This window comes from Lingula anatina, chromosome 4 (assembly GCF_051362555.1).
Source record: "Lingula anatina isolate TDL-2025a chromosome 4, LinAna3.0, whole genome shotgun sequence".
Classification (NCBI taxonomy): domain Eukaryota; kingdom Metazoa; phylum Brachiopoda; class Lingulata; order Lingulida; family Lingulidae; genus Lingula; species Lingula anatina.
Genome location: NC_141770.1, coordinates 29,114,021 through 29,139,149, shown reverse-complemented (window position 1 = coordinate 29,139,149; position 25,129 = coordinate 29,114,021). Strand labels below are relative to the sequence as shown.

General features: G+C 38.6%; 2 protein-coding genes across 3 annotated transcripts; both read left to right on the top strand.

Moving 5' to 3' along the window:
* Positions 1–12,131, top strand: LOC106172521 (uncharacterized). 2 transcript variants are annotated; one of them, XM_013553273.2, is made up of 2 exons: positions 1–104; positions 9,776–12,131. In XM_013553273.2, exons 1-2 carry the CDS (start codon positions 99–101, stop codon positions 10,880–10,882), a joined length of 1,113 nt encoding a protein of 370 aa, XP_013408727.2. In that variant the 5' UTR covers positions 1–98; the 3' UTR covers positions 10,883–12,131. The 2 variants fall into 2 exon arrangements, with proteins under 2 accessions (XP_013408727.2, XP_013408728.2); XM_013553274.2 differs by lacking the exon at positions 1–104 and adding an exon at positions 2,635–2,718.
* A 2,706-nt stretch (positions 12,132–14,837) lies between these two features.
* LOC106172508 (protein glp-1) lies at positions 14,838–24,773 on the top strand. The gene is made up of 10 exons (XM_087011101.1): positions 14,838–15,652; positions 17,011–17,133; positions 19,143–19,259; positions 19,662–19,814; positions 20,691–20,798; positions 21,223–21,375; positions 21,733–21,849; positions 22,384–22,536; positions 23,198–23,306; positions 23,894–24,773. The coding sequence occupies exons 2-10, from the start codon at positions 17,055–17,057 to the stop codon at positions 23,901–23,903; spliced, it is 999 nt and encodes a 332-aa protein (XP_086867227.1). The 5' UTR covers positions 14,838–15,652; positions 17,011–17,054; the 3' UTR covers positions 23,904–24,773.
* Positions 24,774–25,129: the final 356 nt, after the last annotated feature.

Genomic DNA, 25,129 nt, shown 5'->3' with positions numbered 1-25,129 from the left:
TCGTACTACTATAAAGAAGTCGAAATTCTCCAAATCAATACAAAAGTCAAGGCACCTGCCACAAGACGGTTGTATAAGTTCAGTCAAAGCCCAGAAACATGTCGGTAAGTTTGCTGCTTTTCTTTTCTTTGCTCAAGTGTTCACAAAAACTTGTTTCACATTCCAATTTATGAAACAGCGTCGTTTTCTTTCTTTTCAATTTGAACTCGCACAATTACCGTGTATCTATGGTATATATTTTTTGCCAAAGTATTCATTTATCTAACTAATATTGTAAACAGAAACAATGTGAACAGTGCTCTGTCTGATATAATTGTTTTAACTGGAGGCAGTATATTCCCCTGGAAAAGGACTTTCACGTGGGTAAACCACGCCCCTATAATAGTGTTCTAACTACATGTAGGCTTAATATAACCCTTATTCACACACAGCATGGTTAAAATGTTCTCTTCGGGAGTATTTTGACCCAGAAAGAAAGGGGCGCTCAAAAAGACGCTGTTTCAAAGGATGCAATGTAAAAGAAAATTTTGGCGTAGTCAAACGACATTTTATGGCGACAAGAATCTCCAGAGCTTATTTACGTACATGCACAATTTGCACATGCTCAATTCCCCATTAGAGGGATCGTCTCATTTGAGACACATGCTGCCACTGATACCAAGTGGGCGTGACTGCCTAACCCCATTTTGCGATCGATTCATCCGTTAACGCGCAAGGTGCGATTAAACTAGAAGTTATCTCTAATATTCAACTTAAATCTTCAGTTCAAAATATTTCAACCCGACAAACGAAATTTGTGAAAAAATTGTTTGTAAATAATAACTTTTCCTGACTCATCACATAATAATTTTTAGGATGATAAGTCTTACTGAATATTTGACATTTAATACAGACAACAATTTGCTACATTGTTATAATTGTTAAAATGATTAGTATAGTGGGTTCATATAATAAAAGCGGCCTTGTTTTGCCAAATCTCGAACAATCGAGATTCTTGTTGCCTTCTTTCTTGCTATGAATGGGAAAATGAAAGTTTTGTGGCACGTTGGGATGGAGGAGACAAATATTCCTTCCACGAATTTGCACAAGCGCAGATATCTTCATACAACGATAAAGGAGTAGCAACTGTCCAAATCAATACAAAAGTCAAGGCACTTGCGACTGGACGGTTGTATAAGTTCAGTCAAAGCACAGAAACATGTCGGCTAGTTTGCCGCCTTTTTTCTCAGATGTTCACAATAACTGTTGTTTGACATTCCATCCTATGAAAAAGCGTTCTTTTCAGCGTCCTTTTCTTTCAGGGCCATTTGAACACGCACAAGCACTGTGTATCTGTGTGATATATTTTTGTCAAAGTATACATTTACCTAACTAATATTGTAAACAGATACAAAGTATACAGTGTATTGTCTTATTTCATTTTTAATTGAGGGTATTATATTCCCCTGGAAAAGGCCTTTCAAGTGGATAAATCACGCCCGGATAATGATGCCGTAACTAGGCTTAAACCCATATTCACACACAGCAAGGTTAAAGTGTTCTTTCCACGAGTAATTTGGCCTAGAAAGAAACGGACGCAAAAAAGGGCGCTGTTTCAAAGGATGCACATATGCTCAATGCCCCATTAGAGGGATCGTTTCCAGTGAGGCACATGTTGCTACTGATACCAAGTGGGCGTGACTGCCTGACCCCATTTTCGGATCGATTCATTTTAACGCGCACGGTTCGATTAAACTAGAATTTATGTCTAATCTTCAACTTAAATCTTTAGTTCAAAATATTTTAACCCGACAAACGAAATTTGTGAAAAAATTGTTTGTAAATAATAACTTTTCCTGACTCATCACATAATAATTTTTAGGATGATAAGTCTTACTGAATATTTGACATTTAATACAGACAACAATTTGCTACATTGTTATAATTGTTAAAATGATTAGGATAGTGGGTTCATATAATAAAAGCGGCCTTGTTTTGCCAAATCTCGAACAATCGAGATTCTTGTTGCCTTCTTTCTTGTTATGAATGGGAAAATGCAAGTTTGTGGTACATTGGGATGGGGGAGAAAAATATTCTTTCCACGAATTTGCACATGCGCGGATACCTTCATACATCGATAAAGGAGTAGCAACTGTCCATATCAGTACAAAAGTCAAGGCACCTGCGACTGGACGGTTGTTTAAGTTCAATCAAAGCACAGAAACATGTCGGCTAGTTCGCTGCCATTTTTCGCAGATGTTCACAATACAATGTAACTGTTGTTTGACATTCCATCCTATGAAACGGCGTCCTTTTCAGCGTCCTTTTCTTTCTGGGCCATCTGAACACGCACGATCGCCGCGTATCTGTGGTATATAATTTTTGTCAAAGTATTCATTTATCATTACCAATATTCATTAACTTATATCGTAAACAGAAACAATGTATACAGCGCACTGTTTTATATCATTGTTTAACTGGGGGCGTGTATTCCCTGGGAAAAATCTTTGGGTAGCTCATAAGGTAGATAACTTTAACCCTTATTCACACATAAGGTAGATAACCTTAACCCTTATTTAAACACAGCATGGTAATGAAATGTTCTTTCCAAGAACTTGCACTTACAAGGATAATTTCATACAGCGACAAATAAGTCCCAATTCTCCATATAAATACAAAAGTCAAGGCACCTGCTAAAAGACGGTTGTTTAAGGTCAATCAAAGCCCAGAAACATGTCGGTAAGTTTGCTAATATTTTTCTAAGATGTTCACAATAACTGTTGTTTGACATTCCATCCTATGAAACGGCGTCCTTTTAAGCGTCCTTTTCTTTCTGGGCCATCTGAACACGCACGATCACCACATATCTGTGGTATATATTTTTGTCAAAACATTCATTTACCTAACTTATATGGTAAACAGAAACAATCTATACAGTGCACCATTTTATGTCATTTTTTAACTGGCCGCTGTTTCAAAGGATGCATTGTTAAATATTCTTTCCACAAATTTGCACATGTACAGATAACTTAAGCCTCGGTTACAACCGGCCGTTCGGGCTCTTACGGGTTGTTTGCGTCCAAAATTTGCACAGAATTTCACGTCCCACGCAAGTCCTTCTTACGAAATTTCGAGTTCGCAGACAGCCCGTAAGCACGTACGGAAGATGTTGGACATGTCCAAAAGATTCTACGAATAGCCTGCGAACAGCGAGGCCGCAAGCGTAACTTACTCCCCTCGAACAGAGTTAGGGCTAGGTCCCAACCGAACGTACGGGCTGCTACGTGTGGTCTACGGCCAAAAAAAACGGAGAAAACGTGGGAGTTCGTGCGTGAGGAGCACGTCCATCGTACGATTTTTGGAGGACGCAAACAGCACGTAGTAACTTTTCGACATAATCAACAGCTGCTACGTGCGATCTAGCTACGTCTTAGCCGGACGCAAGGAACCTAAAAACCGTGCGTCCAAAACGTAGTTGGGACCTAGGCTTTAGCAAGAGAGAAGCGCGTTTTGCAAGACGCACGTCGCAAGCAATAAAGGAACAAGTGCCCTTTGCGTGTTAAGTAAGGCGCACGCCCTCACAACTAACGAACAAAGTCGAAAGCACACCGGGAATGCGTCGCACGTGCGTCACCCCCACGTCTGGTGTATAAAAGGCGTGCTCACGACGCACGCCCGTGTCTTTACAATGAACGTCGACTGTACAACAATTTTCAAAATTTTCAAATTTTTGCTCAATTTAGTTTCCGTGGAGTTCGTAGAGGTAGAAGAAAGTTTGCAATGGAAAGGCGCAAGTCTGGCTTGCGAGTTGCAGGGTCCACGCGAGAAGCAGGGGCGTTAATTGCAAGGTGCGATGTACTCGTTTCTTGAGTTTGTCTAGCTACCTGCGCACGTGGCACGCTCTCACCATTTATGAAGAGAATGCTACGCACGGCGAAATAATTTCCTTTTCCTTCGCACTTGACCCACACGCTTGTAATGACGTACTGACCGCGTACGTCAGTTTTGCCTCTTGTTCTCCCATTCTTTCTTTTTCCTCCTTCCTTCTTTTCTGATCTCTTAGCTTCTTTCCCTTGCATTATGGAGGCATATTAGAAGCTGCATTGGGCAAATTTCAAAATTTTTGAAATGTTGTACACGAGACACAAGCGACATTATTAGAGAGTTTTGGCAAGGCTTTCCGTATGACGTGTAACGTATAGTTCAATACGTAATACGTTTTACGTACGCGAGAGAGCGAGCAGTGGGTTTGGCAGGTCTCACTCCGTATGTGGTTTTTTATAGGCCTATATATATATATATGGATTACACGAACATGGGGCTGCTTGTGGATTCTTTTTAGATAGATGAATAATGGAAGATGTTGAATGGAATGTATTATTTACGTCAATTGATGCCGCAGATCCTGTTGTTTATGAAAAAAAAATCAACTTAAATTGAATTTGATACTACTACGGACGACTGATTGACTGGCTGTTTTTCCAGCTGTTTTCACAGAGCATTTCTACCGACAGCGTCTAAAAGTGATTCAGTGGAATCTTAACACCCTATATATTCCTCTGCAGTATGTTAAACTTGAAAGAAATAAGCGTAAATCTATTAAATTCGATACGTTTCTTACCTACGTGTAATCACCAAATCATACGTAGTGCCGTATGACTTATGACTTGTCCTTGAGAAAGACCACGCACAAAGTGATGACGTCGTACGTTAAAGGTCGTACGGAAAGCCTTGCCAAAACTCTCTTTTGTCGAGACACGAACGTACATCGTGAGCATGTCTTTTATACTCCTGGTGTGGGGGCAAAGCACTTCCTCCGTGCCTTCAACTTTGCTCGTTAGCTGTGAGGGCGTGTGTCGTACTCAACACGCAAAGGGCACTTGCTCCTTCATTGTTTACGACCTTAGACCACGCACGACTCACTTGCTTACTTCTCACAAACTCCTTGAGAGTAGAGAAAGTTACGTTTGCGGCATCGTTGTTCGCATTTTATTCGTAGAACCATTTGGACATGTCCAACATCTTCCGCACATGCTTGCTGGCCCAAGAAGGACTTGGGTGGCACGTGAGATTCTACGCAAAATTTGGACGCAAACAGGCCGTAGGAGCCAGCACTGACGGTTGTGTCCGAGGCCTTTATACAACAATAAAGAAGTCTCAATTCTCCAAATCAATACAAAAGTGAAGGCACTTGCGACTTGACGGTTGTTTATGTTCAGTCAAAGCACAGAAACATGTCGGTTAGTTTGCTGTCTTTTTTCTCAGATGTTCACAATAACTGTTGTTTGACATTCCATCCTATGAAAAAGCGTTCTTTTCAGCGTCCTTTTCTTTCAGGGCCATTTGAACACGCACAATCACCGTGTATCTGGGTGATATATTTTTGTCAAAGTATTCATTTACCTAACTAATATTGTAAACAGAAACAATGTATACAGTGTATTATCTTATTTCATTTTTAACTGGGGGTATTATATTCCCCTGGAAAGGCCTTCCACGTGGACAAATCACGCCCGGGTTATGATGCTGTAACTAGGCTTAACCCTTATTCACACACAGCAAGGTTAAAATGTTCTTTCCACGAGTATTTTGGCCTAGAAAGAAACGGACGCTAAAAAGGGCGCTGTTTCAAAGGATGCAATGTTAAAGAAGTTTGGCGTACTCAAACGATATTTTATGGCGACAACAATCTCCAGAGAATATTTACGTACATGCGCAATTTGCACATGCTCAATTCCCCATTAGAGGGATCGTCTCAATTGCGACACATGCTGCCACTGATACCAAGTGGGCGTGACTGCCTGACTCCTTTTTGCGATCGATTCATTCTGTTAACGAGCACGGTTCGATTAAACTAGAAGTTATCTCTAATCTTCAACTTTAATCTTCAACTTCAGTTCAAAATATGTCAACCCCACAAACGAAATTTGTGCAAAATTGCTTGTAAATAATAACTTTTGCTGACTCGTCACATAATAATTTTTAGGTTGATATGAGTCTTTTTGAACATTTAATATATGATTTTTATCCCTAAGGCCATACCATTTTATACAGGCTACAATTTGCTACATTGTTATTGTTGTTAGAATAGGGGTTATTTAATAAACGCGACCCTGTCTGGCCAAATCTCGAACAATCGAGATTCTTGTTGCCTTCTTTCTTGTTATGAATGGGAAAATGAAAGTTTGATGTACATTGGGATGGGGGAGACAAATATTCTTAACACGAATTTGCACATGCGCAGATATCTTCATACAACAATAAAGGAGTGGCAACTGTCCATATCAGCGGTACGAGTGAAATTTGACCTGAAATAAAAAGCCAAGCGTTTTCAGTATTCTACAAAAAAAAAAAAAAAAAAAAAAAAAAAAAAAAAAAAAAAAAAAAACCCGGCCATAGTCACCAATTCATTAGAGAAACAAACGCCGACGTTTTGCTGTTACAGCGGCTTCCGGAGAGGTCGTCTGGCATTCTAACCTGCTAAACCACAGGGCTTACGCGGAAAACTTTCGATTGGGTCGGCCATATATGTGATTTGCATTCCTGTTAGTCCACGAGATCACCTGTGTAGTGGCCTCATTTTCTAAACTTTACTTCTAATTAATACCTATAGCCAGCTATGCCAAGATATTAAATATAATTTATAAACCAGTAGGGTGGAAAGGCAAATACAGTTTGACACATTCCATAATGTCTATGGGTGATGTTAAAACCTTATCATTAAAGGCTATTGGCGGGCAATGATAACGTGAGCAAACCATTTTCTCTTGTCTGAAAAAGAAAGACCGTACTCAAACGATATTTTATGGCGACAACAATTTCTAGAGCTTATTTACCTACATGCGCAATTAGCACATTTGAGACACATGCTGCCACTGATACCAAGTGGGCGTGACTGCCTGACCCCATTTTGCGATCGATTCATTTTGTTAATGAGCACGGTACGATTAAACTAGAAGTTATCTTTAATCTTCAACTTAAATCTTCAGTTCAAAATATTTCAACCCCACAAACAATATCTGCAAATTTTTTTGCAAATAATAACTTTTCCTGACTCGTCACATAATAATTTTAGGATGATGATTCTTATTGAATAGTTGATGTATTTTTTATCCCTTAGGCCATAACATTTGATACACGAAACAATTTGCTACATTGTTGTTATTGTTAAAATGATTAGCATAGTGGGTTAGTGGGGCCTTGTTTAGCCAAATGTCGAACAATCGAGATTCTTGTTGCCCTTTTTCTTGTTATGAATGGGAAAATGAAAGTTTGTGGTACATTGGGATGGAGGAGACAAATATTATTTACGAGAATTTGCACATGCGCAGATATCTTCATACGATAAAGGAGCAGCAACTGTCCATATCAGCGGTACGGGTGAAATTTGACCTCAATAAAGAAAGCCAAGCGGTTTCAGTATTCTACCCAGAAACGGTCAGTATGCTGCCCAGAGCGGGAGGACGTAGGTTCAGACCCGTCCGGGGACATACAGCTGTACCAGTCCTTTACAAACATACCTGCTGTTTCCCCGCTTGGCACTCATCACTTACGGGTTGAAGCAGGGGTCTGGTTGCAATGTTTCAATAAAAATTATTATTATTATTATTATAATTAGCCTTTTTTATATGCAGACGAACAAAATGAACAAAGGGATGTTGTAGAATAATATGAATCGGGAGATAAAAATAAAAAGGGTGTGCAAAATGTTCGGCCTGTTCCTACAGTTAGCCAATATAACGTCAAAATATTTTAAGTATAATTTATAAACCAGTAGGGTGGAAAGGCAAATACAGTTTGACACATTTCATTATGTGAGTGGACGATGTGGACGATCTTAAAACCTTATCATTGGCGGGGCACTGATAACGTGAGCAAATCAATTTCTCTTATCTGAAAAAGAATGCCCACATTTACATTGTTGGCTACGTTAAACGGTACGTTTGTTTAAAATACAATTTCCACGAATTCGCACATGCGTGGATCAACTCTTACAAAATTAAAGGGTTCACGATTCTCCATTTCAATACAGAAGTCACGGGACCCGCGACTAGACGGTTGTATAAGTTAAATCAAAGCACAGAGACATGCCGGTGAGTTTGCTGACATTTTTTACCCTGGTGTTCACAATAACTTATTTTTATTTCTCCTAGAGAATTTATTTATCTTACAGACTTTAATTATCTTGATTTGCAATCGCATTTTGTTAGCATAGAAACAGTTTACAACGGGGCATTTTCTCCTCTTTTGTCCGGATCCTAGATTCAGAATCGAGGCTCTGGTATGATTGCATATGTTGCCCTTGCTGTGTTGAGAAATGCTTCAACAAAATGACATGTCGTTGTTACCTCCCTGTTGTTGTATATGGAGTCTTCTTGAGGCACTTGATATTTTCATTTAATTTCACAGAATCGCGACTAAGAATAATATCAGTCATGAGGATTTACTAGTACAAATCTGTTGTAGAAAAAGGGCTGGAACTTTCATCATCTTGTCTGATGAGCCTCGATTTTGGCTTGGCACAAAATTCCATCTTAAAACTAAATAAGATAAATAAAAGTTAATTGTATATTCAAAATTAAATACTGGATTTTTATCAGATAAAAAAATAGAAAATTGAATCAATGAGACAGTTGAAACTTCGGAATGAAAGCTATGAGCCAGTCTACATAGTTAAATATTGCGAGCCTGAAAACGTAACAAGCACGAGTTATCCAAGAGTTTGCCTCAGTTTTTGGTCATTGATGCCAGTTCTTAATTGCGCTAATGCCGAAATTCGAGTGAAGCCAACGGTCGCTGTTCAAAAAGTGGGTAATGAAGATACAAAAACTACAGACCAACACAATAGATATATATATTAAATTAGAAAAGAACAGCTATATACGCTCAGGGAGATTCTTCTGCATGGTGACTTTTTATTGACGAAAAAGTACCGTCATATTATTGTTTTCTGAGTTTCAATGAGAAATAATAATTGCAATAAACAATATCCTTAGCAAAGTGAAAAGTTTGCAGCAAACTTGCAACAAATTTGCAGCAAATTTGCTGCAAACCAAATAGTTGGCAAGAAACTGTTTGCAGGTTTTTGCAGGAAAAATCACAGTTGTTGCAAATTTGCTGCAAATTTGCAGGAAGATTAAAAGTTATAATATCCAGGAAAGCTTCTATTTTCATTTACATAAAAGTTTTCTGGAAGTTTGCAAGAAAGACTATACACTGTTGCAAATTTGCAGCAAATTTGCAAGAAACTGCTCATCTACATAAAAGCCTGAAGAAAGTTTGCAAGGATAACTATACCTTGTTGCAAATTTGCAGAAAATTTGCAAGAAAACCTTCATTTACATAACATTTTGCAGGAAGAAACGCACAAAAACAAGCTGGGTCTTTTAGTACCATGCAGAGTACTTCCATTCTCACCCATTACAGATAGCGATCAGATAGCAATACAATCATACCGTACTACGAGGAAAGCTACCAAGGCTTTGCTTATTTTTACAACAACACATCCACTTTTACAAGCCGGCTTCTTCGGGTAATTAAGTAGACAACGACTCCCTCCCCTAATCTGGCCCAAGTTGAGAAATGTCATACAAGCTAGATCAAATTTTGGATCTTTTCCCAGAGAAAAGGGCGGTTCGTTCGAACCCCCGGACCCCCCCCCCCCCCCCTCAGTCACAGCCCTGATATTACGTTGCTTAATCTCATAATAAAAACAATTCTGCCGATGTATCAGTATACAAAATGCTATATGATAAATTGTTCCGTTTTTTACATCAGGTATTTATTTTTGTTTTAGGCAGCTCGTAGGCAAGTTCCCCGGGAATATGGATGGGATAATAACGGGCTTGAATTTGACAACCGTGGGTATTATGGAAGAGAACAAGATATTGAAATGAGAAACATTGGCGGTCAGAGTGACGTCATAACCGAACCCCCATCAACAGACAAGCCGGTCATAGAAGGAAGACCTGGGACAAAGACATGGTATGCTAACATACGGAGGTTCGAGGCTGAATATTTGCGACAGAAAATAGAGAAGAAAAGGAGAGAAAAGAAGAGCAAACCTAAGACGAAAAAGAAGATCGTTTGGGACGTGATTGTGCGTATCCTATCTGTTGCTTGTACAGCCTGGGATTTATACGCAGACTGGAGTTCCTATTTGGAGCCGAAGAGTGCTGAATGCGGAGGAGTCTGGTCGCTCGTACTTTCAATACTGGCCTCCGTTCTTGCCTTGTTGCAACTTTTGCACCTCATAAACGAAACTGTCATAGACATACGTCAACGCAGGTCTAATAGCTTGGACGTCAGAGGGCTATTCGGCAAATACAGGCTGAAAACAACCTACGAGATATTTGTGCTGTTCTGTTCGAAAATACCGCAAGGAATTTTACCGTTAATATTTCATTGCTTCTGCGACGGGCAGACAGGTAAATTCGAAGCAGCTGACTTGGTCCTGAAATTGGCAAAATCATCAGCATTCACCGATTTTTTCTCCGTATTTCTTCGAAGCCTTGAGACGGATGCTAGGATTTGGTTTGATCCCGACCTCTGTTGTAAAAGACGATATTTTAAAAAGACCAAATGCTGTTGTTGTCGCATGGTAACAGTAAGAAAGACGGGTGAACTTGTCTTAGGTCAGTGTTGTTTCGTTTGCTGCCTATATGAGAAGGCACCAAAACGCGGATGTTACTGTTCCATGTGCTTCGACAAATGTAGAGACATCTGCGCATGCGAGTGCGATTTCTGCAGGAGAGATTGCGTCATCTGCGCTGGACCTTGCCCGAACCCGTGTGAGAAGTTTTTTTCTTGTTTAAACCGTCTCTTGTTCTTGGGAAGCGTGGCCATTATTGTTTTGGGGATCTTAGCTGATTTACAATCTATTACTTGTCCGCCGAAAGATTAGACTAGCAGTCAACAACAGTTTATCAGAAATCATGCCCCAACTTATATATATATATATATATATATATATATATATATATATATAACCCACACACTTATTTCCTTTATTTCGGTGACTACATATAAAAACGAAGCAGAAACGAAACAGCTATAGTCACGTTGCACAATATCTAATATATATGTATATATGTATATAGGTCCCGCGCAATTCAGATTTCACTTTGTGGCAGTAGAATACGATACGATATATAAAATTAGATATATAAAATCCAACCTTAATCTCTACGACATACTGGTATTCAGCAATACTCACGACTTAATCGTGTGACTAAAACCTAGTGTAGTTCTTTCAGACAGGCGGCAGCACTGGTTAAACAATAGAACAAAGGTTGTGGTGTAGCAGTGAAATGAATTTTGTAGTTATCCAACCCTATTCTGTCAACATGCACTACAAATGAAATTTATGAATGTATTTAATGATAAGATTAACAATGAAGAAAAATTTTCGTCAGTTCGTCACTGTTATTAACAAATGTAACATATGATTGAAGCCCGTAGCATAGCAATTTCAAAAGGGGGGGGGGGAGGTCTTTTTTTTCTTATAAAGTGGACCTTTTATCATCATGTGCCTAGATAACAATTTCCCAGAGGAATCCTTTTCCCATGGCAAGGGAAAAGTTTTTTTTTTGTCGAATCTCCCGAACCCTCTGGCTACGGGCCTGTGATTATATATGTACTGGATAGCTGTATGCCATAGTTATAGGTTTTAATCATTTGTGAAATATGAAGTTTAAATAAGATATAATATATATAATTAAAGTTTTAGCATTTAGATGCTATAATGGCGTGTTAAATGATATAGGACATAAGTTTTTTTACACGAGGTTTGGATTTTTACCTGTATTTCTTATTAAAAGGAATTCCATGGTTATTTTACCTTATTCTGTCAACATACACTACAGATAAAATAAATGGATGTATTTAATAATTAGATTAACTCTGAAGAAAAAATTGTCATCAATTTGCCATTGTTATTAACAGATGTGACATATAATCAGATCATACATACCCGATAACTGTATGCCATAGTTACCTGTAGGTTATAATCATTTGGAAAAAATGAAGTTAAAATAAGATATGTAATTGTCGTTTTAGCATTAACGGCATGTTAGATGATGATGAGCTTTGGATTTTTACCTGTATTTCTTATTTCTTATTGATTATTTTCAAATAAATTGGTCAAAACGTTAGTCAGTGTTGAAGCATTCAGATATCAGATATGATATCGCATTCAGACAAAAGGCTTCAAACTTCCTCCTATCCCCAAAGTACAGGTAAACTGTAGAGGTTCTACGTGTAGTTTTTTGTTGCTGAGACCTTACTAAGAGCACCTGTTCTCTTTAAACCCCTCATTTTCTTCCAGGATTGTCGTCATTATTCAGGTGGACACACCACCATGGTCGCAAACACAGTCAACATTTGTGCAACATTTGTAATTTTTTCTGTGTGTCCGGTTTCATGTCAACCAACCTTTTCTTATAGATGATAGGGACAGATGAAAGAGAGGATCTATAAAAAAGCCTGTTTCAAAATAAGTTCAGGTTTTTAAATATAATGTTGTCCAGCGTAAGGTTTTCAGCACTTAAATATTTTGGAGGTAAACGGTATTTTTCTCCGACTAACCAACCTATGATCCTCCATTCCTGACACTCGCCATAACTCTGAAACAATTTGGGAACATAAAAAAGTCCTAAGACTGGATTCCCATACCTAGATCGATCTAATAGGATCGGTCCGTCTCCTAGGGTTTTCTCACAAAACTGTTTTCAGCTTAAGCGGCTTAGGTGCTGGCACGCCTACTGTTCAAAGCTGCTAAACGATAAATTACCCACTAGCAGCTTCAGCAGGCGCGACAGACATCTAAGTCGCTTAAGTTGATTGCAATTTAGCGAGAATCCCCTCGGAAATAGATTGATCCACAGTTAGAACGATAGGGTCTAGGAATGGTCCCGTAACTAATGATTAACCTTGTTTAATTTTTTAAAGAATTACCGTCACTTCCGGCACTAAATTCCAGGTTGCGCGCGATGAAAAAAAAATGATTAGTGGTGAAATTGGTCAGAAACTGCTAAATAAGATTCTTTTTGATAAAATTATTAAATCATATTTATCTGTTGAAATGATTAAAAAGCATTATTTGTCCTTGGAGAACTTGCGTTTATAAATCGTACGTTAAACCCTAACTGAATACCGTAACTTTTTGTGTTGGTGATTAATTAATTAGATACATGTATGTTCCCAAATTTAGGACGACGAAATCGGTGCAGAGCTACGCGATGCGCCATGTTTTCTTCTTAGTCCTGTCCAGATCTTGGTAAGTTTTTTTTTTTTTTTTTTTTTTTTTTTTTTTTTTTTTTTTTCAACAGGTTTGCAGTGATCCGGACGGAGGCTATTGTGCTGAATGTTACTACAGTAATTTTGTAATTTTATTTATTTGGGGAATTCGACTGATTCTCTGCATTGAAAGCTCTCCAAATTATCATTAAATGCTTGCTTTACGTTATGCTTTTAATACTCGAACCTCACAACTAAGCCCATCCTATAAAATGAATGAGGGCCCGATTTAACTTTTACAAATGATAGTATCATATTGACCAACACATGAACGAAGTACAGTAGTTGTTGTACAGGTCTGCACTACCACAATACCCGGCACACGAAACAAACAGTTTAGAACCAAGGAACCGAACTTGATTTGAGGACAAGAAGAGAGGCTTAACATACGTACGCCACACACACATTTATTTAAAACCTTCAAACAACTTATCATTTCAAGTTACATAGAAATATTTTAAAAGTATTTCTATCTTACAGCTCTAAAATTTCGTTTTTCAAGTGCCTATAAACAGTCTTCAAAAACCAGACGTTGTTACCCTGCGCACACTCTTCCAAGTGGCACCTCCACTGACGAGGTTGCTGAACAATAGCGACTCGAACAAGTAGATTAAGGCTTTCTATTCCCGGAATCTTTATGCAATAAGTTAAAATTAATACATTCAGGGTTTTGCTAAAGGTGGAAGGAGGAGGGGGAGGGGCAAGAATGTAAACGAAATATTCACAACACAAAACAAGCGCTAAAGATAGTCTGAATATTTTTACTGTAAAATGCAGGTCACAGTTAGGGCAAAAGTCTACCGTCTACCCGGTCATAGATGGAATTTTCACAAGCATTAATGCCCCTGCCTAATTCACGGCACGAATTAACTGTATTTTATAGATACAAAAAAGATAAATAAATAAATAAATAAATAAATAAATAAAAATAACAATAGAAAAACATTTTTGAATGATGATAAAATGTATAAAGGTAGCAAAACTTCATTTATTTAAACAACTTACAAAAGGAAATTACGGTGGAGGTTCGCGAGTTTCCATATGTAATTTCACATAAGCTATTTTTCAAGTCTAACTACCCAGTGACGTGGATAGGTATTGAATGCGTCACTTGCGGATCTACCCTATGATATCAGGGGCTTCTGAAATAGTATACAAATTATTGCAGACTTTGTAACATACAGTTACTGCACCCTGTGGTCAGAGAGTACATGTATATGGATAATGAAAGGGGGAGTGATGTGTGTGTGTTTGTGTGGGTGAGTATGAGGGGGTACAGAGATAAATTTCCAAAATAAAAAAAGAAGAGAAGAACAATTTTTTTTAACATATAGAACGCCAGAATGCAAAGGTTAACGTTGCATGGTTGTATTTTAATTGCGTCTATCGTTACTGAAAAAAAAAAAAGAGAAAGGGGATTCCGCCTTCAACAAAGAATCAGCCAGTAAAGTTGTATCAGAGTTACAACTCAGAAAATTTCAGCGTGTGTGTGTGCGCGCCCATGGGTGTTTGAGAGAGAGAGAGAGAGAGAGAGAGAGAGAGAGAGAGAAAAGACTAAAAAACTATAAATCCGTCGTTGGGACGCCACCACCAATATGCGCAGTTGGCCTTTTCATCCTCTGATGTCTGGTTTATGTAGAGGAAATGGTGGGTGAAGGCGCTGCCGTACAGTATCAGAGAACATATCAATATTATTTACACTTATGTAGCTGTAGTCCCCGTATGAGTACTGATGCATGTGAATGTGTCACCCGCAGATCCAGATTTATTAAATGGAGCAGTACAAGAACTTGAATTTTAAGCAGTGATAATTTGCTATGACATATGTCTGCATAGCTATGGGAAGCAGTAGTTACTTGGTTTTATCTCGAGCTCGCTCTTATTTTTATTTGGTTATTTCCTTTTTTTTTGAGGCGGTGGGGGTAGAATAGGTCCTAAGCTTATAAAGTGCATCTCCACTCAGGCAGTATCGTGTGACCTCTTGTATAGATGGGGCAGGTCACTTTACTGTATCAGTATACATACAGGGGTAGTAGTGATATTATTAACACCTGTGACTACAGCTGCTGATTAAAATTTTTTGTTAGACACTGAAATATCGCCGTGAAAATAAGCTGTAATTTAAAGAATCGATTATTTGGTTTCTTTGTTAGATTTTGAAGACGAATAGAAGTTATATTTACCATGTAGTTGGATATGCCTTCATTTTCTTCAATTAAGGCTTGTTTTTAAACGGTACCATTTATTTATTATGGCAAATCACAGAGAGTGGTAGAACGTTTTAATCGAGCTTTTCAATGTGGGTCACTTTCACATAGACGGAGAGAGAGAGAGAGAGATAGAGAGAGAGTGACGGAGTAAAGATCGGAAACTCCAGGTACGATAATCTATCAAACATTTAAGCAAATCGCCATCGCGTTTCCATGAGGTAAGTGTGTGTGTGTGTGTGTGTTTGGTGTGTGTGTGTGTGTGTGTTGATCTCTGTCCTCAATAAACAGTATTCCTTCACAAGCCACGACAGACACCGTGATAATAAAACAGATATGACCTGGTAGATCCCACATTGCCCGATGTGAAGTCAGTGCAGACAAACGAGGTAAAGGTAGGTTTTATCTCGACGAATAAATGTTTTGATAAGTGCAATGCTCAAGCACTATTATTATTAATATTATTATTATTATTATTATTATTTAACAATTAGAGTGAGATTGCTGTAACGTTCCATATTCAGACCTTCATACTCAGACAGTCCTCTACTACTGTCTACACTTCTACTATTATCTATAGCCAAGAGGCCACAGGGGCACTAAGTTGGACTTGAACTAGTGGTCTTCACTTTGGTCGATTTTCCTCAGTTCTTGATGCGTTATAAGCCAGGCGTCATATTTGTCCATTTAGCAATATTTGCCATTTAGTTCTTTCTAGGTGTTCCTCTGTCGAGTTTCCGAGGCACCCTGCCATCTAATGTGTAAAGTTACATGGTCTTCGGTTTTTTTCTGGGCAATTTCAACGTTGACACTTTCGTAAGTTCCATGTGCTGTGTACAGTATCTCCTGGGATTTTCTGAACCACTTCATTTCGAATACATCCACACTTCTTCCGGTGTTATCATCCAGTTTTTCTACTATCTGCACGTATTAAATAAAGACTACCTTGAAGGAATTTCATTTCTAAATCAAAATCGCCTTTTTTATTGTTTTACGGGATTTGATAATAATGCAAACACAGAAGAAAGGTTTTATGGGAGAAATACGGCGTCTGACTAGGCACGCTCGTTGGCAACCTTTACATGTAGCCCTACATTTTGGGTTGCATTATTGTCCATTTTTTAAATCATACGAAAGAGAGATGGAATTGTTGACCTACAGAAACTGAATGTATTATCGGCGATTGTTCTTGTTTGCCAAGCATTTGTGGACCTTTTTATCCTATCCAATGTTTTTTTTCCTCCCACTGTAAATGATGATATCAAATCAATTTGCTTTATCTTTGACGTACTTATTAATTCTTCCATGCATTTCTTTCTTTCATTTTCTTTTCCATTATTCATTGATTGCTAAAATTATCTATATTTTGATAAATTAACTGATTCATCAACGTAGTTACTATTTGCAATTAAAAAGACTAAGCTAACAAAAATTCGATTTAAAAATTAAAAAAATTACTAATTTGATAAAATGTTTATGTGGAAATTTTGTATCACTGCGCTCTTCATGAAATCTAGTTTTATTTCAGAAGAGAAGTGCAGAACATTAATTCTAAAATCAGCCTGATCAGTGATGAAGGGATTGGCGTTCTATCTGCTCCTCGTTGTAGCGTTGATGGTGTGTGTCTTCGTCAGCTACACTGCCGCAAACTGTAAGTATAGGGGCCACTGTGACATTGACTACATTGACTGTTCATTATTCACGAGGGGTGATTGGGATGTTTTTTACCTGTCCAAGAAAGACTAGGGCTCCATATCCCTAGACACCCTTGGTCTATGTAGATCGAACCAACTCCGCGGGACTCTGGCTGCATGCAGTGAGTTTTAAAGATTAAAACACCTCCCCCTGGTGTTAAGTAAATCACAAAAAGCTGGTGATTATAGGGGAGCATTCACATCGAGAAGAGCCAAGGTCAAGCAAGGCCGAGACCTAAATATGGCGAACCTACATGAAAGGAAGACCGCTAATCCTGTAATGGTCTCTCCGCCTCTCTCACTCACGCGTCGTCCCTCGACCGGTTGAATTGAGCCGAGATTTAATTACTGTGTCCCTGCAGGGGTGACCGTGGGGAGGCATGAGAGAGACCATTACAGAATTAGCAGTCTTCCTTTCATGTAGGTCCGCCATATTTAGGTCTCAGCCTTGCTTGACCTGGGCTCTTCTCGTTGCGATTGCTCTCTAAGAGTACGTTGTAAAGCAAGGCTGACACTTGCACGATTCTGTGGCACACATTGGCACGACTCGAGTCGTGCCAGTGCGCAAACTAGTCGTAAACTGGCGTGAAATACGAAATCTCGCCGTAACTGCGTGCCATGTCGGGACGAGAATTTTGAAATGTTCAAAATTTTGGTCACGACAAAATTTCCCAGCCAGGTAGTGAACTATGCGCAAACTGTTCGTGAACTCATCGTGTACTCGTCGGGACGATGCGGGAGGATGCGTGCCAGTTCGTGTCAATGTGGAAACGCATTCGCAAACTATTCGTTTGCTCGTCGTGAACTATGTGTGAACTAGTCGGGAACAGTGCGGGAGCCTCCCACTTCGTGCCCCAAAATGGCACGACTTGCCACGACAAAATCGGGGCCAAAAGTCGTGCAAGCGTCAGCCTTGCACAAGCAAGGGAGGCGTGTTCTTCAGTTAAGCTGTTTGCATGCAGCGAGTTAGGGCGCATTCCCATATATTTTAGATCGATCTATCCCGTGGGGAGTCTCACTAGATTACTGTCAGATAATCCGGCTTGAATGTCCGTCCCGCCTACTACAAGCTGCTAGGGGGTAATTAACTTTAGCGCCCGCTCGGCTTACAGCTAATTAGCGTGAACCTCAAGGGAGTTAGGTCGATCTAGTTGGATCGATCTCATCTCTGGGAATGGGGTTTTAAATCGATCTACGTAGACCAATGGTGCAAATGGGAATGGGGTAAAGTGTATTTCTTTTTTTTTAATTCCGCAACAATTATCATAATGGTTTGAAATATTTCACTTTATAATACTTTGTATTGCCTATTCTACATAAACTTTTTGACTCAGTATATTTTGTAGCATGTGCGATCAATTAAAATAAAAGCAGTTTAAAGCACAGCTAGTGACAGTTGCCTGCAGATAGGGTGGGGTAGGGGTGGAGTGGGGTGACGGGGGGGGTAGGTAGGGTGGGGTAGGGGTGGAGTGGGGTGACGGGGAGTAGGTAGGGGGGGTAGGGGTGGAGTGGTGTGACGGGGGTTGGGGAGGGGGGGTAGGGGTGGAGTGGGGTGACGGGGGAGGTAGGGTGGGGTAGGGGTGGAGTGGGGTGACGGGGGGAGGTAGGGTGGGGTAGGGGTGGAGTGGGGTGACGGGGGGAGGTAGGGTGGGGTAGGGGTGGAGTGGGGTGACGGGGGGTAGGTAGGGTGGGGTAGGGGTGGAGTGGGGTGACGGGGGGTAGGTAGGGTGGGGTAGGGGTGGAGTGGGGTGACGGGGGGAGGTAGGGTGGGGTAGGGGTGGAGTGGGGTGACGGGGGATAGGTAGGGGGGGTAGGGGTGGAGTGGGGTGACGGGGGGGTAGGTAGGGTGGGGTAGGGGTGGAGTGGGGTGACGGGGGGGAGGTAGGGTGGGGTACGGATGGAGTGGGGTGAGGGGGGATGTCAATCCCTAGCTAAAAACTGCCTTATCTGCAAATATTCTATTCAGCTGCGTGCGACTCCCAGCCTTGCCTTAATAACGGAGTATGTGTCAATCGTGCTGACATACCGCATGGTTTTGAGTGTAAATGTCGCGGAAATACATATGGAAAGTGGTGCAACAAAGGTAGGCCGTGTTTCTTTTAAAATAATTACCAAAATATCTCATTAAAAATTGTATGTAAAATGCAGCAAATAGATTGACTGAAATATAATAAATCAAGGTATATTCTAATTTTAATTTTAATTTTAAAATAATTCTGATAAGATTATATCTCCATTTCAGTCTACTAGTAACTGATATGCCTCATTTAGTAAAGCAATATGCCCGCATAGCATCAGACGGAATTTTACAGGCTGAAGACTACTATATATGCCTTCTACAGAGAATAACACCAACAATTTAAGTGCCTTTATATGCATGATATAAATTTAAGCGAGTCCTATGCTTAAGCCAAATAGTCCGTTAAAAGAGTAAGGTATTTTGGCTTTGAGCAACGCCGAATACAGATTCTGTATTCTTTATCAGTGCCGTGTGCAGCACATGCCGAATGCATCGAAGTTAAAATGAGCGGCAATTTAAAGAAGAGGCCCTTAAATAGTGCTGGATGCAATGCAAAAAATGACCAATATTGTCTTTGTCAAAAGAACTTCTTTGGAAACGGGTACATGTCCTGCTCTGGTAAGTTAAAAAAATTTAGAAAAAAAAAAAGAAACTCTTGCAGCTTATGGCTTATAAGCCCATAAAACTTATTAGTCCATCATATTTTCTCTCTATCCCCAATATATGTGCGGAAATGACGACAAAGATTTTTGGTAAGAAAGGTTGGCCCATATTGCTTCTCTGCAACAATGCACTCATTAGACAAGAACTGCCAGCAAGTGCCCTGTCATGATGAAGCCTGTAATCATCCTTGAAGTGACCTTTTTAGTGAAATATCCGCTGAGAATGTTACGGTAAATGGCCCCATTGACGGAAGGAACTATTTCAAAAAAAAAAAAAAAAAAAAAACATAGAATTCACCCCAAACGTGGAGGGACACGGCACCTCAGACGATGTTACCCTGCACACATCCCCTAACATGTTTACTTAGATCAAAAATAAAAAAAATTAATGCACTCCATTACAGTGACGATTGCATAGCTGAAGCCAATGGTCGTGGTATTTTTATCTGATATCTCACTCTATTTACTTGAGGTGACTTCAGGGATAACTACAGGCTTCATCGTGACAGTTTTCGATGGTTGATTGGTTAGTTGTAGAAATGCAATGTTCTGAGGAGGGAACAACAACCTTTGAGCTTGAATATACAGTTCTTGAGGGATGATTTGGAGTGCGTGTTGCGACCACCATCATTTAAGCTTTTCTTAAGTCATGTGAAATTTGGTATATAAAACGGTTAGCAGCTATCATATGATCATTTGTAAACAGAAACACATAGGACTAAAGGTGGGACAACCTTTTTGAACAAGAGTCTATCCGTAATAAGACTACAAAAATGCTGAGAAAACAAGAATAAATCTGTAAGAGTAGTTTACTTTGTAGTCTCATTTTCAGAAATTTGTGAGGATCGGTCCTGTAGTAATAATAGAACATGTGTTTACCTCGATGGCAGGGATGCCAAATGCCGATGTTCTGAAGGATCAGTAAGCACTTGCAAAAAAGGTACGCTATGGCTGTTTTTAAGAGTATGTAAACCGAAATTTGCAAGATGGTAGTTGCAGTTGCCTTGTTTTAGAATTTTAAGTTTCAGTCATTATATTTGTTAACAGGGCTGTTTTCAGGAATTCTTTATTATGATTATTCTTTTTGACACTAGTTGATATGCTTCATTTAGTGATGTCATACGCCTGTCTTGACCTACATTGTAGGCGGGGTTCTAGCCACTGAAATCTTCTGACTTTCCATTTGATACTCCCAACACGACTATATGTATAGCCTGCACAGAATAACATGCATCATTACCTGAAACGTTGGTTATTTAATCCGTCACATTCGAGTCTATAACGAGGACACAACTCACACTACTGTGCCAATAACTAGATAAAAAATTTTTGGACTAGATTTCGTGGTTTTTTTCGCATTACAGTGTCTTGTGCGGCCAACGCTGAGTGTGTTGTGGACAGAATTAACAACAATATAGAGAAAAAGTCGGAAGATAATAATGACTGCTTTCAAAATAGTGGTCAATACTGTGTTTGCAAAAAGGGGTTCAAAGGGAATGGATATACCTCCTGTACTAGTAAGTAGTTTAAAGCATTTTACCAACGTATGTCCTGACGTTAATTAATGTCAGATCAAACGCTTTCTCCTTTGTTAGCTTCTCCCCCCTCCCACCCTTTTTTTAGCCACCATTAGGGGTGAAATTTATCAGTTTTCATCTCAATGTGGCTTAAAAAGAGAATCTTTAAGAAAATAATAATAATAATAATAAAATGGTGTATACATTGTAATGTTGTCAAGTCGTGGACATGATGTGTCTTATGGCCACTAACAGAAAGTGAGAAAATATTTGAAAAGATACAGAGTCAGCGTGGTGTAGTAGCTAAATTCGTGGATGGCTTGAATTTTCGAAATTAATTAATTTCTTCCTTTCCAGAAATCACGGCATGCGACTCTCAGCCTTGCTTGAATGGTGGGACATGCACGGATCTCGATAATGGTGACTTCCGGTGTCACTGCTCAGGCAGAAGATCCGGCCTTACCTGCAACATAGGTACATGTAGTTTGCTTGTGTTCAAAAATGTTAAAGGGATAATAACTCTTCGTATGAGATCTATATTTCACAATAAAAACATTGTGAACAACTCGTAGAAATATAGTATATTCTGTTTTACCACAAAAACGGCAGTTATAGCTATTATTCTGATATCTGAGCTTGTCTTCAGACCACGTGACCTCCAATGATGACTATACTCTCTTATAATCTCTTAAGAGATTTTAACAAAAAACTGTTTAGAAAAAAAAAAAAAAAAACCCAGGGACTCCTCCTCTAAAAATAGATTCATTAAGCATTGGTAAGTATGGGGAAATTGTTGTTTATCCAGGAAAACTCAATTTTTGGCCAAAACGAAGAGTTATTATCCCTCTAAAGGATCACTTTATTAAAAGAGTTTTAGGCTATTTATACAAAAGAAGTAGTTGCAGTTTGTTAAAGTATAAATAATAATGATAACATGATTATCTTTATAAAAATGACACATACAATTTCGATGTGAGACGATGCTTAATTTCTTAAGTGTATTTTCAGTTCATTGTGCGACAAACGCCGAATGTGTAATGAAATTAAAGGACGGCACAATTAGGAAAATGCCCGATAAAAATGATGAATGCGATACAGTGTTCAACCACTACTGCGTCTGTAAAGATGGTTACCATGGGAACGGAAATATCTCCTGTGTTCGTAAGTATTTTTTTGATTTTCGTCTTCATAAAATTAGAAAATTAGAAACCTGTTTTTTATGAAAAAGCTTTGCTCTTGTAATTTTGTTAAATTTTAATTACATATATTTGTCTTATTTTATGTATGACGTCACTTTTTCTCGGTGATGGTGAATCAAAATTGCGTGCAAGTAAATACTAAGTAGAAATCGGAGTTGTATTGAATGAAGGTATTGAGTCCTTATTGGTGTATTTCGCCTCGAGCTTGGATGAATAACACATAATTTTTTGTCCACTTTTCGAGTTATCGTGAAAGAGAAAGAGGCTAATTGTCGTAACTGCATGCACTTACGGAAATTTCCTATAGGGTCCCATAGCAAATTGACCACAAATCGTATAGGTTCCTATAGGAAATAAGTCATACATAGGAATACTATATGAAGATCGGCAGATCGGTTTTGTAGAGTCATGTATGATTCCTGTGGAGTCCCATATAGAGTCTTATAGAACATCCTGCTGGAAGTTTTGTAAGGGTATTAGCATCTATGTAAACAAATCATCGCTCACTGTATGATTATTTCTACTTATAATTATAACAATATCCTATCTTATGGATTTTATGCAACCAAACGTTTTAATTTCGTGAATTATTTCTTGTATTTTGTTTTTTTCTTCAAATGAAGATCACCCTACGTCCGACGCAGGCACTGTCAACCACAGTAGTGTTCCACAAGCTCTCAAGATTTTGTTTTGTTTTATATTCTTCTATTTTTTTCTCTTTGAAAAAATCAAGTGAGTAGGTGTGTGTATGTCTTGTTCAGGTTTGTGTTTGTGGTTTGACTGTTGTGATAATATATCAACCTTGCTTCTCAAAAATACCAAATATTTTGTTATGTATCAATATATATAATAACCGGTGTTTAAAATTCCCGCTTTTTGGGTGAAAAAAAAAATGCTTTTGTGATTTGTCAAGGATTAGGCTGTGCCTCCCAAGAAAAGACGTCCTGATTTACAAACTAAACGTTAAATATTGCAATGTACACTCATTTCATGGTAACCCTAGAGCCATATATTGAAGTGGGGCTTTTAGTGTTTTTCTTTTTAATAAAAGTTAACGACATTGAAATAAAGATACATAAAAAGGAAGGTATCTGCAAGACATTGCTACAAAAGACTTTTTTTTGCCTTTTTCGCCTTGGTGATTAAGGGAAAAGTTGGGATTTCAGGGAAAATGTAATGTATGACCTTTTACTCACTGTGTTTACTTTCGTATAAAAGGATATTACGCTGGAAATAATACGATATTATGATCATGAAAAACCGAAAAGTCGTGGAGTGAAAAAATTAAGGTTACTAAACATAGTTTCTTTTTTTTACAGGATCCATTAAATAAGCTCTCCTTAAAGATTATAACGGACATTCTGCAAAGGAAGGCATATATATTTCTTATTCTAAATCACAGCAGGCTTTATCTGTAGTTCTTCAAGAAATACACTTGGAAGTAAAACGGTTTTGAATATCCGTTGATAATAAATTTCATTTGAATTCAATGGAGCAATTTGGTTCATGCACAGGTAGATAACAATAAATTATTTTCAACATTGCATTACAACACTTTCTTGACGTGTTCCTAAATCTTAATTTCTTTAAAACTATATTTTTGACAGATTGATATTCTCTTTATATACTTCTTGAATTTGTCGAAAATAAATCAGTTGACCTTGAAGAATATTCTTGATATAAAAACTGTAGTGAGTTATTAAAATTGAAAGTATACCAAGAAGAGAACTTGAAAATTCAAAAGCTACCCTAAGCAAAATGAAAAGTTTGCGGAAGATTGTTTGTAGAAATTTGCAAGAAAAAAAAATTTAATTGCTGCCAATTTGCAGCAAATTTTTCGGCAAACTTGCGAGAAGTATGCCTGATATTATGCTTAGAGTACAATAAGCACAATAAGACTTTGAATGAAGTCTTTAGAATCATATACAGTATTTACTATTTACTTAACCTGTCAAATGACAATAGTATACACGTGTATTTGGCGCAATGTTCCACCATACAAGCCTTGATCAAGAATACATATCACAATTATTATACAACATAGGATTCAACATGACAGTGCATGCTGTAAAAGTCAATTCCACATTTTGAACAGAAACAAACCTGTCCGCAAATTTGACAATATCTAGACTAATGTTTAAATCTTGGCACTTAAGCGATTTGTCATCATCGTGATTCGACCCCCCACCCCCACCTCACACGCACACGCACACACACACACACACACACCCACACCCACCTCACACGCACACGCACACACACACACACACACCTCACACGCACACGCACACACACACTCACACACACAGGTACTGTGAAGTGATCATTTGTAAATAAAAGCCCATGTAATTGGAGGTGGGGAAACCTTTTTTGACCAATGCTGTATACTTGTTTTCTTAATGACCGAATTTGAAGAAGGATCGAGTTATTTCAACCAGGCTGCGTGCAAGCATATATGGAGTTAAGATCAAATGGAAGTGGCGGGATCAACACTAAACTGCCTATACCCTCACTTCGGATCAATTAAGGTTATATAGTTCCATTTATTTATCATG

What these genes read in the sequence shown, in the direction of transcription:
- LOC106172508 (XM_087011101.1), top strand. Translation starts at nt 17,055, where the DNA reads ATGAAGGGATTGGCGTTCTATCTGCTCCTCGTTGTAGCGTTGATGGTG. An exon ending in TGGAAAGTGGTGCAACAAAG is followed by an intron (nt 19,260 to 19,661) that starts GTAGGCCGTGTT and finishes ATTCTTTATCAG; the next exon opens with TGCCGTGTGCAGCACATGCC. An exon ending in CGGCCTTACCTGCAACATAG is followed by an intron (nt 21,850 to 22,383) that starts GTACATGTAGTT and finishes GTGTATTTTCAG; the next exon opens with TTCATTGTGCGACAAACGCC.